The 15,388-nt window shown below is 41.5% G+C and overlaps 1 protein-coding gene across 1 annotated transcript in view; it reads right to left on the reverse strand.

The window, feature by feature from the left end:
- The window catches only part of EDNRA (endothelin receptor type A), a 28,985-nt gene that overhangs the window by 7,349 nt on the left and 6,248 nt on the right, over positions 1-15,388 (reverse strand). The window contains exons 3-6 of the mRNA XM_083631290.1: positions 8,646-8,770; positions 6,922-7,120; positions 2,096-2,248; positions 667-800 (exon numbers count right to left, since the gene is read on the reverse strand). Coding sequence (XP_083487416.1) covers positions 667-800; positions 2,096-2,248; positions 6,922-7,120; positions 8,646-8,770 — 611 coding nt within the window. The remainder of the gene's footprint in view (positions 1-666; positions 801-2,095; positions 2,249-6,921; positions 7,121-8,645; positions 8,771-15,388) is intronic.

The following is a 15,388-nucleotide window of genomic DNA, read 5'->3' on the forward strand; positions in this document are numbered from 1 at the left end:
CAAGTTCATGCAAGCATCTTGGCGACTGCAAAGGAACGCAGTGATCCCTTGGGTGTGCCTTTATTTTTCAGTGTCTGACTGCAAGCAGTTGAAGGCCAATTGCGATGTAATATTATTATGTGCTTTTATGTTTCCTTTCACGAAATGTGTGTCTGGAGCCACAATATTGTGCGTGTCTTCAAGCACTTCATAGATGGAGCGCTTTCCACATTTTCCCCTGGATATGATGAGCTTCAGGTTCGGCTACGCACAGCGGCGTTTCGACATCCAAATATGCCACATTACGAAGCGCGATGTACACTGATGGCTCTATAAATAATACTAGGAATAATAAGAAATGCTTCTGTGTGACCTGGATAATGATCTGTGGAAAAGAGATGTCTGCTTTTTTACAGTCTGCACTAAATCCTGCTGACATAGCTAATCAGGGAGGAATCAATTCAATTGTTTGACTAGAAGCAATAAAGAAGTAGAGACAAGTGGCCAAAGCAATATGGAGTCGAACCAATAATGCCCCACCAACCATCTTGCATGAAATGTAAAACAAGTAGCTTTCAAATATCCATTTCCACAGTTGCACATGCGCTGATGCCAATTGGCTTCTCAGGGTACTCTATTCACCTGCCCCCTCGGCACATTACATACAACCCAAATTTAAAACCATACCTGAGCAATTCACATCTTTTAGGGTCTTTTTCGGAATACAACATTTGCTTCAAGATCCGGCTCAAATGGAGAGGAAACCAGCAAAGGGCAAAGATGACAACTAGGCAGAAAACCGTCTTTGCGACTTCTCGTCTCTGGAGGATGAAAGGACACGTAAGAATTTGCAGATGTGGGCCAAGAAAAGCACAAAGCTATTGGGAATAAAATGGAAGCTGTCCAAATATAAGAAAAGCTTATGATTATGAAGGCATGCAGCTAGTGACTGATGATATTGCAATGATTACTTAGGGGAAACAGCTATATGCATGGGGAGCTTTCACCCAAGGCCCTTCCACACCACAGATTACTGTGGACTTGGTGCAGCTCATGCAGGTAGCATTTTCACAGCATCCACATGATATCATCCGCATCCAAGCTGGGCTTAGTACCCAAGTTCATATCCCCAGTCAAGTCATGAAACTGCCTGAGCAACATTGGGCCAGCGACTGTCTTTCAACTTAACCTGCCTTGCAGGGTTATTGTGATAAAACACATCTTTGAGCTCCTTTATGTAAAGGTGGGATATAAAGGTAATGATAAACAATAAAATAAAATGAGACCTCATGTTTTCCTGCATCCCATATTATGTGTCCCCCTCCCCTCCCAAAATTTGGGATTTACCATTTTTCTGATAGTGCTGGCAGCGGTGATTTATTGGATTTTCTGCACAAATGATGCATCCAGTTTAAGTGGGAAAATAGTATGGGGCTGCATTTTGTTGAGGATAGATTCGTGTGGACTCTGCACAAAACTTGCACTCTTGAGCAAACCTGAGTCCACAATAAACTGTTTGGAAACACTCTCATTCTAATGGCCAGCTGCTGCAGCCTTCTCACCAACTCTTCTTATCGTGTACAGCTTCAGAACGGTCATCAGTGGATTTCTGATGTACATCGATCTCAGGAGCCAGGTGAACATTAAAAAAAGTTCCAAACAGGATTTGCAAAACGTTCATAACTACATTAATCATCCCCTATCACTGCTAGAAATGTATTGTTACTCAGACTTGGCTAAAGTAGAAATGATAATATGTTGAGAAGCAAAAATGTAGGAATGTATCTTTGGCACATTGTTAACTAGAGTTCAAGGAATCCAGAGAGTAGGATTTTAAGGTTAGAAAGTGAGTGAGCAAAGCTGTCACACTTGTTATAAAAAAGCAAGCAACCCTGTCTGGCCTCTGAAGCATTGCGTCTGCATCAGCTGCTTGCACTTGAGATTACCCTTATGTTCTGAGTTTGCCTGAATACCTTTGGGTCAAAACTCATCTTTCGCCATAGCTTCTATTTTGGGAATGCCTTTGATTACAGCTCGCTCTAAAAAGTTCGGAAAGATAACGCACGGAAAATACACGTCAGAAAATGTTTCCTAGGCATTTCCCTCCCTTCCTTACCTGCTTCAGATGTTCACTGAGAGCTATTCTCAGATTGCTTTTTCTCCTGTTCAGCATTTCACAGGTCATGAGGGTGTAGAAGAAGGCGGTGCACGCAAGCGGCATGCAAAAGTAGAAACCAAAGAGCCACCAGTCCTTTGCTTTGGCATAAAACTGCAGGGGAGAGAACCAAAACGGAACAACTTATTGCTCAATGCAATGCCTTCTTGCATTGACACCCGCCAAGGGCAACATTCAGGAATCAAGCAGTAGGTGAATGTTCCATTTCATTACCGTTCGACTGCCCTGTTTACACTCGCATGTATGTGGGTACACACAAATAAAACTGCCAGTTGTGACAAGATAGTGTCTTCCACCGTACCTGAGGTAGCAGACAAGATTAGGTCCTCTAGAATAGGCCATGTGGCCCCAGAAAAGAATAGCTAGAGGGGGGCTTAGGAAAGCTATTTTTGCTCCCTAACATCTGTCCCCTGAAGTGATCTGCCTAAGACTGGAGGCAGCCCTGTTTACTCAGGTCAAGGCACCTTCCAATCTGTTTTGGCTTGGGACTTGGGACCCTTTGTAGACGTGAAAGCATGTGCAGAAAGAAAGCAACTAGGCAAAACTGACCGACAGCTCAACTTTCGAATCCCAGGGATCCGTGACATGGTTACTAACATTTGTGCTAAAATCAAAGGGCAATAGAAGTCTTGCTAAATAGCTTGTCCCAGTGAAAACTCTGCTTTGTTACCTTTTAAGGCTTTTGCGAATGGCTTTGATTCCAAAAGGTCCAGGTTAAGAATGTCTTGTAAGTGTAATCGTGCTCTGCTATCAGTAGCAAGATTAACTGTCTTGCTCATGTACCAGGCAGAAAGAGGCCACTTAAGCATGCACTAGTCTGGAAAATGTGGAGCCCAGATTGCTGTTTCCAGTGACTTTCAATGTATGGTTTCTTTAACCCCCCTGGCCAGAATGTAACCCTTTACATGGTATGTTTACTATGTGACAAGAAGCAGCGGGTGGTTGGGACATCCCAGTACATTTCCCAATTAAAGTTAAAGGCTGCTGGAGATTTTGGGTGAGTATCTTTTACAAAACACTTCACAGTTTTGCTAATAACGATAAACATTTCTTTGCCATTTCTAGAGATAATACACATGCACAAACATAATCCTATCTCTTGATTATTGGTCACTGGAAGGTATGTGTATAAAGGGGAATCCTTGTTTTCTCACAATATTTTCCCATCGGTTGTTAATTCTTAGCAGATGTCATTTTCCTTGTTCCCACACTGGAATATGATGATGTTAATAGCTGAGGATTACATGTGGTTCCTCGCTACTGTTCAAAGGAGTCAGAAGTCTGCCGTTCTGTTTATGCATATTTCAACGGCAGAGCTAGCTTTGGAAGAGGAAGATTAAAGCTTTTACCACAAATTAATATATTCTTAATGAAGCAATATTTTTAGCCATTTTATAATTGCAGGCTTTGGCTATATGGAGGGGGGGGGGGAGAAAAAGAGGAACGGGGGGGGGGGTGAGGGAAGGAGGGAGTTGCACAGGAGAGCAATTTACTTCAGGCCCTTTAGCCTGGGGCCTGAATGTAAAACTTTCTCATTTCAAAGATCTTTCACAGATGATGCCACTGAATCAATGGCAATGCTGTGAGAAAGTGCTAGTTAGCTAACTGTTGGCAGCCATGGAACTGAAGGAAATGCGTCCCTTGAGATATTTCACGTTAAAGTAGGGCAAAGTTTAGACCAAAATGGATTCTTATCTGTTTGCTTCTTTCAGCTATTTAGATGGAATCAAAACAATAAAAATAGCAAATTAGAAACAATAACACCGAAAGATTGTCAGGTCAAATTTAGCCTCAGAGAGGAGGGAATTGCCTCAGTTTAGACCTCTATTGTCCAGACAACTCATTCCTTACAATTGTCCTCCTCCTTGTCGATTTCATGTTGTTGCATGGAACGCTGTCATAAGGTGCTTGAAGAAGTTGGAGGTGATAAGCACCCTGCAGGGCCAGGATTACGGTAAATGTATTTCTGCACTACAAAGCAGGAAAGTGGTTACTGTGCTTTCGTGGATTCCTAAAGGTGTAACTACACCAGATCTTTTTATTACTCTTGAGAGGGCTCTAGGAACTGGTCTGAGTTTGTTGGCTTGGTCACTATTTCTCCATGCAGCAAAAAAACTTCAAACCTTCTGGCTCTTTTGCATGTTTGAAGGCCTCTTCACACAGCCACTGATAATACAGCAACCATGTATAAAACATCTGCCCATGCAATCATCTACAAGTGCCTTTTGTTGTTGTTGTTTAGTCGTTTAGTCATGTCCGACTCTTTGTGACCCCATGGACCAGAGCACACCAGGCACTCCTGTCTTCTGCTGCCTCCCGCAGTTTGGTCAAACTCATGCTGGTAGCTTCGAGAACACTATCCAACCATCTCGTCCTCTTCTCCTTGTGCCCCCAATCTTTCCCAACATCAGGGTCTTTTCCAGGGAGTCTTCTCTTCTCATGAGGTGGCCAAAGTATTGGAGCCTCAGCTTCACGATCTGTCCTTCCAGTGAGCACTCAGGGCTGATTTCCTTAAGAATGAATAGGTTTGATCTTCTTGCAGTCCATGGGACTCTCAAGAGTCTCCTCCAGCACCATAATTCAGAAGCATCCATTCTTCGGCGATCAGCCTTCTTTTTGGTTCTATACATCACTACTGGGAAAACCATAGCTTTAACTATACGGACCTTTGTTGGCAAGTGCCTAGTACATGCGATATTCAATGTAAGCTTGCAAGCTGAGAAGAAGTCAGGGACTCTAGAGAGCTGTTGCCAGTCAAAGTCAACAATACTGAGCTAGATGGACCAGTGGCCTAACTGGATATAAGGCGGCTTCTTCCTGTGTTCCAGTGAATAAAAGAAAAGCATGCTGAATCAGGCCAGTGGCTTGGCTAGTCCAGCATCGTGTTATCACAGTGGCCAACCAGATGCCTGTGAGAAGCCAGCAAGCAGGACCTGAGGACAACAGCAATCTCTTCACATGGGCTTCCCAGAAACTGGTATTCAGAGGCTTACTGCATCCAACAATGGAAGTAGAACACAGTAGCCATCAATAGCCCTACCCTCCATGTTTTTATGCTCTTGGATCCTTTCCCACATGACTTCATATGAACATATGAAAATGCTTTACAATAAATCAGGCAATTGGTCTTTCCAAACCACAGCTGCTTACATTTACTTTCCTAGCCCTCTAAACAGGAGAAGCCAGCAGGGAATTGGACCTGGGACGTTCGTCATCATACAAAGTATGAAAATTCATAGGAAGAAGTAATTTTCCTTGGTTATATCAAAACAGTACACCTCATGTAGATACAACAAATCTATCTTCTCCCACTAATGCTAAATTGCTGTGCTACAGGGGGGGAAAGCAGTGCTTGAAAGAATACCAAAGGCTGCATCCAACCAATTTAGAACTTTAAAGGAGTGACACTTTGGGCATTTTAAAGCTGTAAAAGCTAAACTAAGATGTCTGCAAATGATTAATTACGGCAATTAAGCTTACACGGATCTTCCATCAAGTTTTGTAATTTGATGTAAGTGACACAGGCATTCTTTTGTTTGCCGTATGAGTACACATGGAACTAGTCTTCTACAGGAAACGTGCTCTTTCACATGTTCCCTAAAGCACTTGGCCTTTTGGGATTTACATCCTAGCACAAATATTTGAAAGAAGGGCTATCAAAAACAATAATAGCTAAGAGGTTTCTAAGACCACTGAAAATGAGATAACCATAAAGTTCTACTAAAGTCAGCTGACATGATTTATTGTAACATTTGCTACTAGACTTAAGGAGAGGCTTTCCCTTTTAATCCTCCATTCATTTATTGGGAGCTTACGTGACTATGTCTTCTCTCTGCTCTACATTCTCTTCTTCAGCTACACAAAAATTAACATTCTGGAATTGGACGTCACCAAAATATAAGGGGGAGGAACCCTGTTGCAATTGAAAGTTTGCTTTTATAATGTTTTGGGAAGGCAGAATGGCAGACTATTTTTCTTAGGGAGAAGTGGGGTGGGATTTCCTTATGTATTTAATAAAAAACAGATTATAAGCAGTTGCACATGTCTTTTGCACAGTGTTTTATTGGGCTAAACAATAGCAGCCTCTGAGTTTCACTGGCCATGAGTTTCAGCAGAGGGATAACAGAGGAAGAGGCTATTTAACACTTCCCCTACCGACATTTGCCCCCACTCAAAACCTTTCTTCCTCCCTGCCACACACAATGTTTTTCCTTCTGCAGGGAAGAAGATACTGGATCCCTGTAGAAAACAAACAGGATTGAGGGAGGGGAAAGGTAAGAAAACGAAGTTATAAACAGCCCTTCCTTCCACTGAAACTTGCAATCCCTTGATGTGAACATTTTCAGGAACCAGGGGAAAGTGTTCAGGAAAGAGAATGGTGTTATTAACATGATTTTAGTAGAAAGAGGTAAACAGAGTGAGGCCGCTATAACCTTTCATGGCTGTCTATGAGCTGGAAAGACATCTCTAGTGGCTAAACCATGGTCAGGAACCAGCTGATACAAGCCAGCTAACATTTAAAGAGTTTTGAATAATTTTATTAAAAAAAGATGGGAACATTTTGGATTTCTCCCACTGTGCTATGCTTGGGCACCTGGAGTGTTGTCCTAAACTTTCCCATATTTCCATCTCCATATGAGCCAACCTTTCCCTCCATCCACTCAGCCCTTGCCTCTTCTCCCATTCTTAGTCCTTTTATCCCACCACTCCAGACTGCCCCACTGCAAATGGAAAGATAAGAACCATGGCTGTATTTTGATACATACGGACAAAAATGTGGTATTAGTTAGGAGCATACAGGAAACGTAGAAGTTGCCGTTGTATTCAAATTCAACAGTGGTAAAACCAATTGCTTCTGGGATAGCCAGGACAAATGAAAGAATCCAAATTGTAATGATTTCAATAGCGGTGATCAAGGGGACTCCAATTCCTTGAACACGACTCCAGGAGGCAACCGCCCGGTACCTAAATAAAATACAGAGGCATTAATTGCAAGCTTCAATTCTTTATTAAAAGGTGGAGTTTTAAAGGAAAGCTTAACACAATATGAGATACTTAATTACCCATAAGATGGCAACAAATGAGTGGATTCATGTTTTGTAATCTTGGCATTATCATCATGCAAGTGTGTGGAAGAAAGGGTCTCCATCTAATCATTAGATTTGAATGGTTTTCGCTTAACAGCATTATTTGGGGTCTCATAATAAAAATCAGTGCAGCTTTGAATCAGTGCATCTTGATTTAAAATGGAATCCAATCATATTGAAAAAAACTGCTACTTGATCTCATGACCATTATGCAATCAATGTTCGGTTACAATATCTTAAGGTGTCCAAATGCATAGTGAATAGACAAACAACTTTCTATAATATACAGACAATTGTGGACATAATCCCACACCGCAGCAAGATAAACAAGAGGACTTAATTCACATAATGTGGGTTAATTTGTTTGTTTGTTTATAGCACAGGTTTCCCAGGGGAGCAATTACAAACATTTTAAAAACAAAACAAAGCAATTTAACAATAAAATTAAGCAATTCGATAAAATGATAGGACAAGAAACCAGCAGCTGCATCAGAATAAAAAAATAATAATCAAAAATCAAAGCTGTTTGGAAATAACTCAACGGATGTTTTTCTGTCCTAATGATTTTTTTTTTAAAAGCTTGTGTCTGGGATACAAAAGGCAGAAGTGTAAGTAGATCAGATGAGAGTGTTCTATAGAGAGTGTTCCACAGCTAAGGTGCCACATCTCCCTCAGGTGTCTAATTTCAAAAGGTATGGGGGCCCCCAAAGAAGCAAAAAGGAGAGACCAGCAATGAAAAGAAGAAACGGAGGAGGAGAACCATTGGGGCATCCTCACAGGGCAGGGGTCTTGGCAGGTGCCCAACCATGCTGATGCAGGCCTTGGCTAATGGCTTTGCTCCACTCCTTTGCCAAACATCATTATTATTTATTAAATGTATACTCTGCCCTTCATCCAGAGATCATATGGCAAGAGGCTGGAGTTGATCAGCCCATTGGGGTCCAATCAAGAGACCCATACATAGGATTGGTACGGGCATTTGAGCCTCTGGTGCATGCTGCCTTCAGGCAGGACATCCTTGATGCATGGTTTAAGAAGTCTAGATATCATGTCATCTTAAAAATGCTTCACTTAATTAAGAGGACCTGATCATTTCCACACTTTCACTTTGTCTAGAAGCTATTAAGAAAATTATCACATGGAATTACAACACAGGATGAAAGCTTTAACCTTAAAATAAAACCAAGCAGCCACAGTGCAATCCTGTCTACTCAGAAGTAAGTCCTACTGAATTCAATGGAGCTTTCTCCCAGGTACATAGGATTAGCAATCCAGCCTTAATATCATAAACAGCCATTAGTTCTGTAGCTTTCAAAATCCAGAGTCATTACACTACTTTTTGACTCTCTTCATTCTTGTTCTAGGAGAAATTGTTCATAGAATGAAATTGTAGAACAATTTACCTGTCCACGCTTAGAGCACAGAGGTTAAGGACTGTGATCCCAACTGATGCTTTCTGAAGAAAAGGAAAACAGCTGCAAAGAAACTGCCCAAAAGGAGACATCCCAAAGGGCCACTGACCATGAAGCTAAAGGATGGATAAGAAAAATAATGGGAAATGTTAAATGGCAGTATAGAAAAAAATGAACATGTACCTGAATCTCACCTTGCCTGTCCTCGCAACCAATTAACATTCTCCATATCAAAGTGTACATTTTTCCAAAGTCATCAGGTGACCCCAGATTGTCCCAATGAAAAGGGGGATTCACCTACATTTATTGATTTGAAATGTGTATATACTTTTCTATTTAACATTAAGAATTCATCATATAAAAAGTGACATTGTTGTTGTTGTTTAGTCGTTTAGTCGTGTCCGACTCTTCGTGACCCCATGGACCAGAGAACATGACATTAAAAACAGCTTAATCACTTTAAGAGAAACAGTCTAAAATCACGTAAAACTGGGGCACACACAAGTGTGTGAAACAGAGAATGGCTGAATAATCTAGCTGCTCTGTCTCTTGCTCTATTAAGTCTTAGCTACTGAAACCCTGTACCACCAATCAGGTGTTCAGGAGTTGGTAGATAGGGAATGATGGAGGGAGTGCAGCCAGCTAAGGAACACAACCTCACTGATTACTTTCAGTCAGCAAGGAAACAGTTTTAAAGCTGGCCTCCACAATGACAGCTGCAAAGACACTCAAAGGTGCCAGGTTTGATGCTGCCTGCTTCACCATAGACAAACTGAAGGAAATGACCCCCCCCCACACACATAAACAGTCATTGAGGGCTCTGCTATTAAAAAAGGGGAGGGGGCTTAAAAACATTAGAAGCTCACATCATCACCTTCAATAATGAAGTGGGGGAAATGGATTCTAAAGTTATTGTATCCTTAGAGATAAGTGTAAACAGTGATCAAAGCTTACAAAGTAAAGGAGCTTAAGTTTTATTATTTGGAAAGACAGGAAAAGAAGGAATATTTGCTTAAGAGGTCTGGAAAAAAATCTGTTGATGGGGAGGATATGATCAGTTTCTTAATCAAAAGGTGGGAAGAATTGCTCCCAGATGTCAACAGATATGCTTATGCAGGCTAAAAGGATGCAATATCGTTAGAAAAACAGAGATGGCATATTACACAGAGCAGTGACAAAGAAGGCAGCACACGTCCTCTTTCTGTTGAACTTCCAGTACTTGGGAATGAAGCTCAAACAGCGCACCTTGGCCTCAATATAACGCTCCAATGTGGGGCAACATACATTTGTGGCTAAAATGCTAAAAATCACACACACACACACACACACACACACACACACACATACTGCATTGATTTGCAGAGTGACATACCATGCTGGGAGGCAATCTTAAATTTGACTGTAATCCCACCATAGATAGATCTGCCGCGAAGGGGCCCCTGCTGGAACAATATGGGCACCACGACTGGCACAGAGAAATAATTTGAAAGATGCTTGTAGGCTGCAGTTCTAATGAAAAATGGGCCCTCTCAGTCCTGGAATTTAATTTTTATAAAATACAGATAGGGTTACTAATCCCACTATTAACGAAACATCTGATTTGGCCCTTTTTGACAACAGAGATCACATACATTTCTGTAGTCTGCTTGTCCATTCATTCAAGGATAACATCTGATTTAGTCTGCAAACAGATGTCAGATCCTATGCCTTCAAACTCTGTTGGCTTTCTAGATCCATCCAGATGTCACATTTGAACGGTTGGATGTATCGAATACATTTTACAGATGATACATTCTGCAGCCTGTGTGGTTACAGTCATCCTAAACCCCGGTATAGAGGACATTGCCCATGTGTACGAGGCAATATATTTATGCTAGGCTCCCAGCTAATTATAGGAGTGCACCTTCTGGCTCAACCTGCTTTGTTCACTCACTGAGTGGAACCTTGGGAAGGGAAGCCTTAACTGAGCTCACTGGATAGCTCAGTTGGTTAGAGCATGGTGCTGATAATGCCAAGGTTGCAGGTTCGATCCCCATGTGGGACAGCTGCATATTCCAAGATTGCAGGGGTCTGGACTAGGTGATCCTTAGGGTCCCTTCCAACTCTACAATTCTGTGATTCTGTTAATGTGCAGGATTCACAACAGGGCAAGGAGCTCTGTGCTTACAGCTGTACATGTATATGCTCTTCTTCCCAAATATTCCTTGTGCAGATGGCAGATACAGGGCCAGTTCAGCTGTACACTCCATGTGTATGCCAAATGGATGCAAAGTTCTCTTGTGGCCTGGTCTCTCAAAAGGTTCACAAGGGAGGAAGGTTTACCGATCAGTACTGTCCAGCCTTACTGTGATTTCAAAGCTATTGTCTTTCAAGGCAAATCTGCAGCGCAATGTCTGACAAGAGTGGAATTCTGTCCACATATTTGTATGCTAAAATCAGAAACTTTTGAAAGATTTCAATACTCTGCTGCTGGAATTCAAGAAAACTAACCAGACAGCCACAACTTCCTGAATATCCCCTCCCTCTAATCTTGCGTTTTCCACGCTCAACCCTGTGAAGCCGTAATAAACAAGACAGAACATTCCATTTGGATGATTTCTAAATGTCACCAAGTGGGCTTCAGTTTACTTGGTGGTATTTATAATTTTTTTTGGCACCGTTCTTGCACTGTTGTATAGAAGACGCTTCTGTGGAAGATGCTTTTAACATCTATGCAAGATGTTTTTAACATCTATGCAAGCATGCTGATTAAAAATGGACTGTAAGATCCAGAGGAGGGAAATCAATTTCCAACCATGCTTTGGAAGGTGCATGCTACTTTTGAACATGGTCAGTTAAAGCTTCTGGCTTTGGAACACAGCCACCTTCCAAACTCTGCTGGTATTAAGATGGTATGGATTTAAGGAACATAGGAGTTCTCTTTCTGGACTGAACCACTTAGTCCTGGATTCAGTTCCCAATAATGGCAATCTCGATTCCCTTGGAATATATCACAAAAAATGTAACAACTATGCCCCGACCCACTCAGGAGGCTTTTATATGAGGTAGTTACTGGCAATGATCCAACATGGGTGATTCGCGTGGAAGGCATAACAACAGTGTACATTTTGAGTACACAAACCAAATCGGCAGTACATGGTGTGGACCAGGGAGCACATTTCTAGCGATGTGGCAATGGAAACAGGCACATTCAACCAAGGAATTCAACTGGATTTGCATTGTTTCCATGTAACTGTTTTTGGGCTGGGATCCATATGTCTGCTCTACCCCATTGACTAATGATTCTGTTCATGCAACATTACACTTGCACGTGCACGCACGCACGCGCGCACACACGCGCACACACACACACACACAGACACATGTATTTAGAATGATAGCAAATCCATCCTTCTTCCCGATATGCTTATCAGCTGGTGTAAAAGGTGGACTGTATCTCTTTCTTGGAATCAGTTAAAATATTCCCGAGTGGAATTTCTGGCTGACCAATAATTTGAGAGCTGGAGGAAGTGATCAGAGGAACGTTTCAACAGGAAATGCAAACATCCTAAAAGTGTATATTGCAGACTCTGCAGTGCTACTAGCTATGGCTGTCTTGGCACAGCTTCTGTCCCCACCTGCATTTTGTAGTAGAGGCTAAGCAATTAACATTCTTGCATTTATCCAATTTCCCATCCCACCCCAGTTGAACAGCGCTGTGTAACTATGACGGGGCCTTGCATGGAAGCAGAGATGCTGATTAATGAATTATACATTCATAGTAGCTCACATACTGGCTGGATTAAAGGAACATGCAAATGTTACATTGAAAGAACAAGCTGATTGATAGCACCAACCCTGTATACTAATAGTGATGCATGATGGCTGATGCTTGACCAATAGTGGTCTTCCTATATGCTAATAGCAGATTAATCAAGTGCTGATCTTTATGTAGCCAAAACAACATCATCCACATACAACTTCCAAAGAGGGGGTTTCAGTAAGCTTGGAGGACCTCCAAGGTTTGCAAAAGTACAAGCAAGCTTTAGGAGGAAAATACTGTATGGAGGGGGGAATGAAAACACCTCCAAAAACCCCATTGAGGCACAAGAATTGTCAGTGGTTGTAGAATGCTGAGTATGAAAAAATGGAAAACCATAGAAGTGGGACACAGAATGAAGTATCGTGGAAAACCGCATGGCTGGCTGAACAAAATTTTGTTTCAGGTTCCACTTACAGAGCTCTATTCTGTGCCTTATTTCTTTAGAAGATAAATAGGGCCCACAATTTTTTTTCTTAGAATCCTGTTGTTTTTTTAAAAAAATGTATATATGTACACACAAACTAAACTAAACTAACTAAAGAAAATTAAGGCTTGGGCATACATGTGCACTATGTGTATGTACATGCAGACAATCTCTATCTCTCACAACTTCAGAGAAAGTGACAGGGAGTGATCTGTGAGCGATCGCCATGGCTTGTGGTTGAGACTGTGTGGGAGGAAGTCTGGCCCAAACCATTTACAGCTAAATTTTATTTAAAAGAAAACCAAAACTTTGTACTAATGCCAGAGCATCCGTCTGTTAGGACTCAATCTTCAAAGAACGCTAAGCAAAAAAATGGTTTTATAACCAGATCCATTGGACTGAAGAGAGAAACAATTCTGGAATAATGACAGAAAGATTTTAATCCAGTTTTTAGGAAAGGCAAGTCTGTTTTTCCAACATAAAATCTCAACTAAAATGTGAAAGTTCATAGTTTTTTTGTTTTTTAAAAAATGCTTCCACCACCCAAAGAGTCCTACGTTTAAGAGGACAGTGATAGAGAACATGCTTCTCCTGCTGAAGCGCCTAGATTTAATTCTTCACAACTCCACTTAAAAACAAAAAAGTCTGCTGGGCTAGAAATATTTTTTTTATCTGAATCTTTCAAGAGGTGTTGCTGATGAGAGTAGTCAATACTGGGCTAAATAGGGAAGATATATAAGGCAGCATCACGCATGGGCTGGTTGTTCCTCGCTAACGTGTCAATCTTTCTATTGCTGGACAACTTGCAAAGCAGCTCATAAAATGCATACACCAGCCTCTAAAACTTGAATGCTTTAAGGAGAAAAGGCTCCAAAACACACTTGCTAGGGAGAAAGTCTCACTGAACACAGTGAGACTTACTTCCAAATAAACATGTATATGATACTGTGGTAAATTAGGGAAACAGGGGAAGTTGCCTGTACCAAGTCAGACCGTTGGTTCATCAAGCTCAATATGGCACTGAGTAGCAGGGCTGCTCCAGGAATTCAGGCAGGGGCTTTCAAAGCCCTACTTGGAAAGCCAAGAAATGAACCTGGGCCTCTTCTGCGTGCATCTTTCTTCAGAGGGGAGTTGCTCCATCCCTTTGATAATTTTGGTTGCCCTTTTCTGAACTTTTTTTCCAACTCTACAATAGCATTGTATAATTGCATTATTATATTGGCAGTTTTATTTTCAGTTCCCTCATCCCTGCATGCCACATGGGACATTTAGAGCAAGGGTATGAAAGGTTCCTTTTTCTATGGGCAGGAACATGGGTAGGAGAGAAGTGAACCCCACTCCACCCCTCTCCCCTGCTTTACTTTATTGCACTCTGCTGCTTTCAGCAGCTTTCTCTCAGCCCATCTCTGATAACTGGACATAAGCCAGGCAGGGAGGAAATTGCTTAAAGCAATGGAGTGCAGTGAGATAAGGCAAGGAAAGTGTGTGTGTGTGTGTGTTTTGTTCTCTTAAAGATTGCCACCCTCCCACTCATATATGAATGGATCAGCCACATGCATAAAACACATGTGGCTCCCCCTATCACATCTATTTTCGTCCCACAGGCTGGTTCACACAAGCATGCTGACCACACCGTCGAGAGACAATTGGCATGTTTGAACGTGGCATCACACATAACCCAAGCACACGCTGTTTTTCAGTGGAGTCAATTCACACATTCAATTATCTACTTGTCAGCATGTGTGTATGAGCAGGGCCCTGAGGCTACTACCTCTGATGTTCTGCATATGGGGCAAAAGAAACTTAAACAATGGTATACAGTGCCATAACTGTAACATGCCTTTAAAGGAGTTCAAGATGTCACACTCATAACGAAGTTAAAAAAGCCCGGAGATCGATTATTGCCAGGCATGTGCACACCATGTATAGAAACTGTAGTTTCATTACAACTAAAAGCTCACCAAGAACAGACGCCATATTACACACAGATATAACCATCATTTTGCGATACTAGGAAGGGTGGTAGGAAAACCATTAGGCTCATGAACTTCAGTGAAGACTAAAAGGAGTGGGGAAAGTGGTTTATTCGGGTTTATTATTCTGTCACATAATCCAAAGTGACTAAGACTGATCCCAGCACTCCCTACAGTTTTAAACTTGAGTCATGGCCAACACCACATCATAAATCAGAACTCCAACACATTCATTCTGACAGTCTGGAAGTGTTACTTTGTCTTGTAGAGAATATTCTCATCATGCATCGCTATAGTTTACTTGGCCAAGTCTCTGAAAAAGATACCATGAAATGAATCTCCCAGAGGTGGTGGTATTATTATTATTATTATTATTATTATTATTATTATTATTATTATTATTTCTAAACCACTCTTCATTTATTGTTGTTGTTTTGACCATCATGGTCTTTTCAACCTCAGTGGCACACTATATAGTCTCCCTTATCCGCAGAAATACAATTGATCCCCATCTCGAAAATTTGGCCCAGTATAG

This window comes from Podarcis filfolensis (genome assembly GCF_964270895.1).
Source record: "Podarcis filfolensis genome assembly, chromosome: 9".
Classification (NCBI taxonomy): domain Eukaryota; kingdom Metazoa; phylum Chordata; class Lepidosauria; order Squamata; family Lacertidae; genus Podarcis; species Podarcis filfolensis.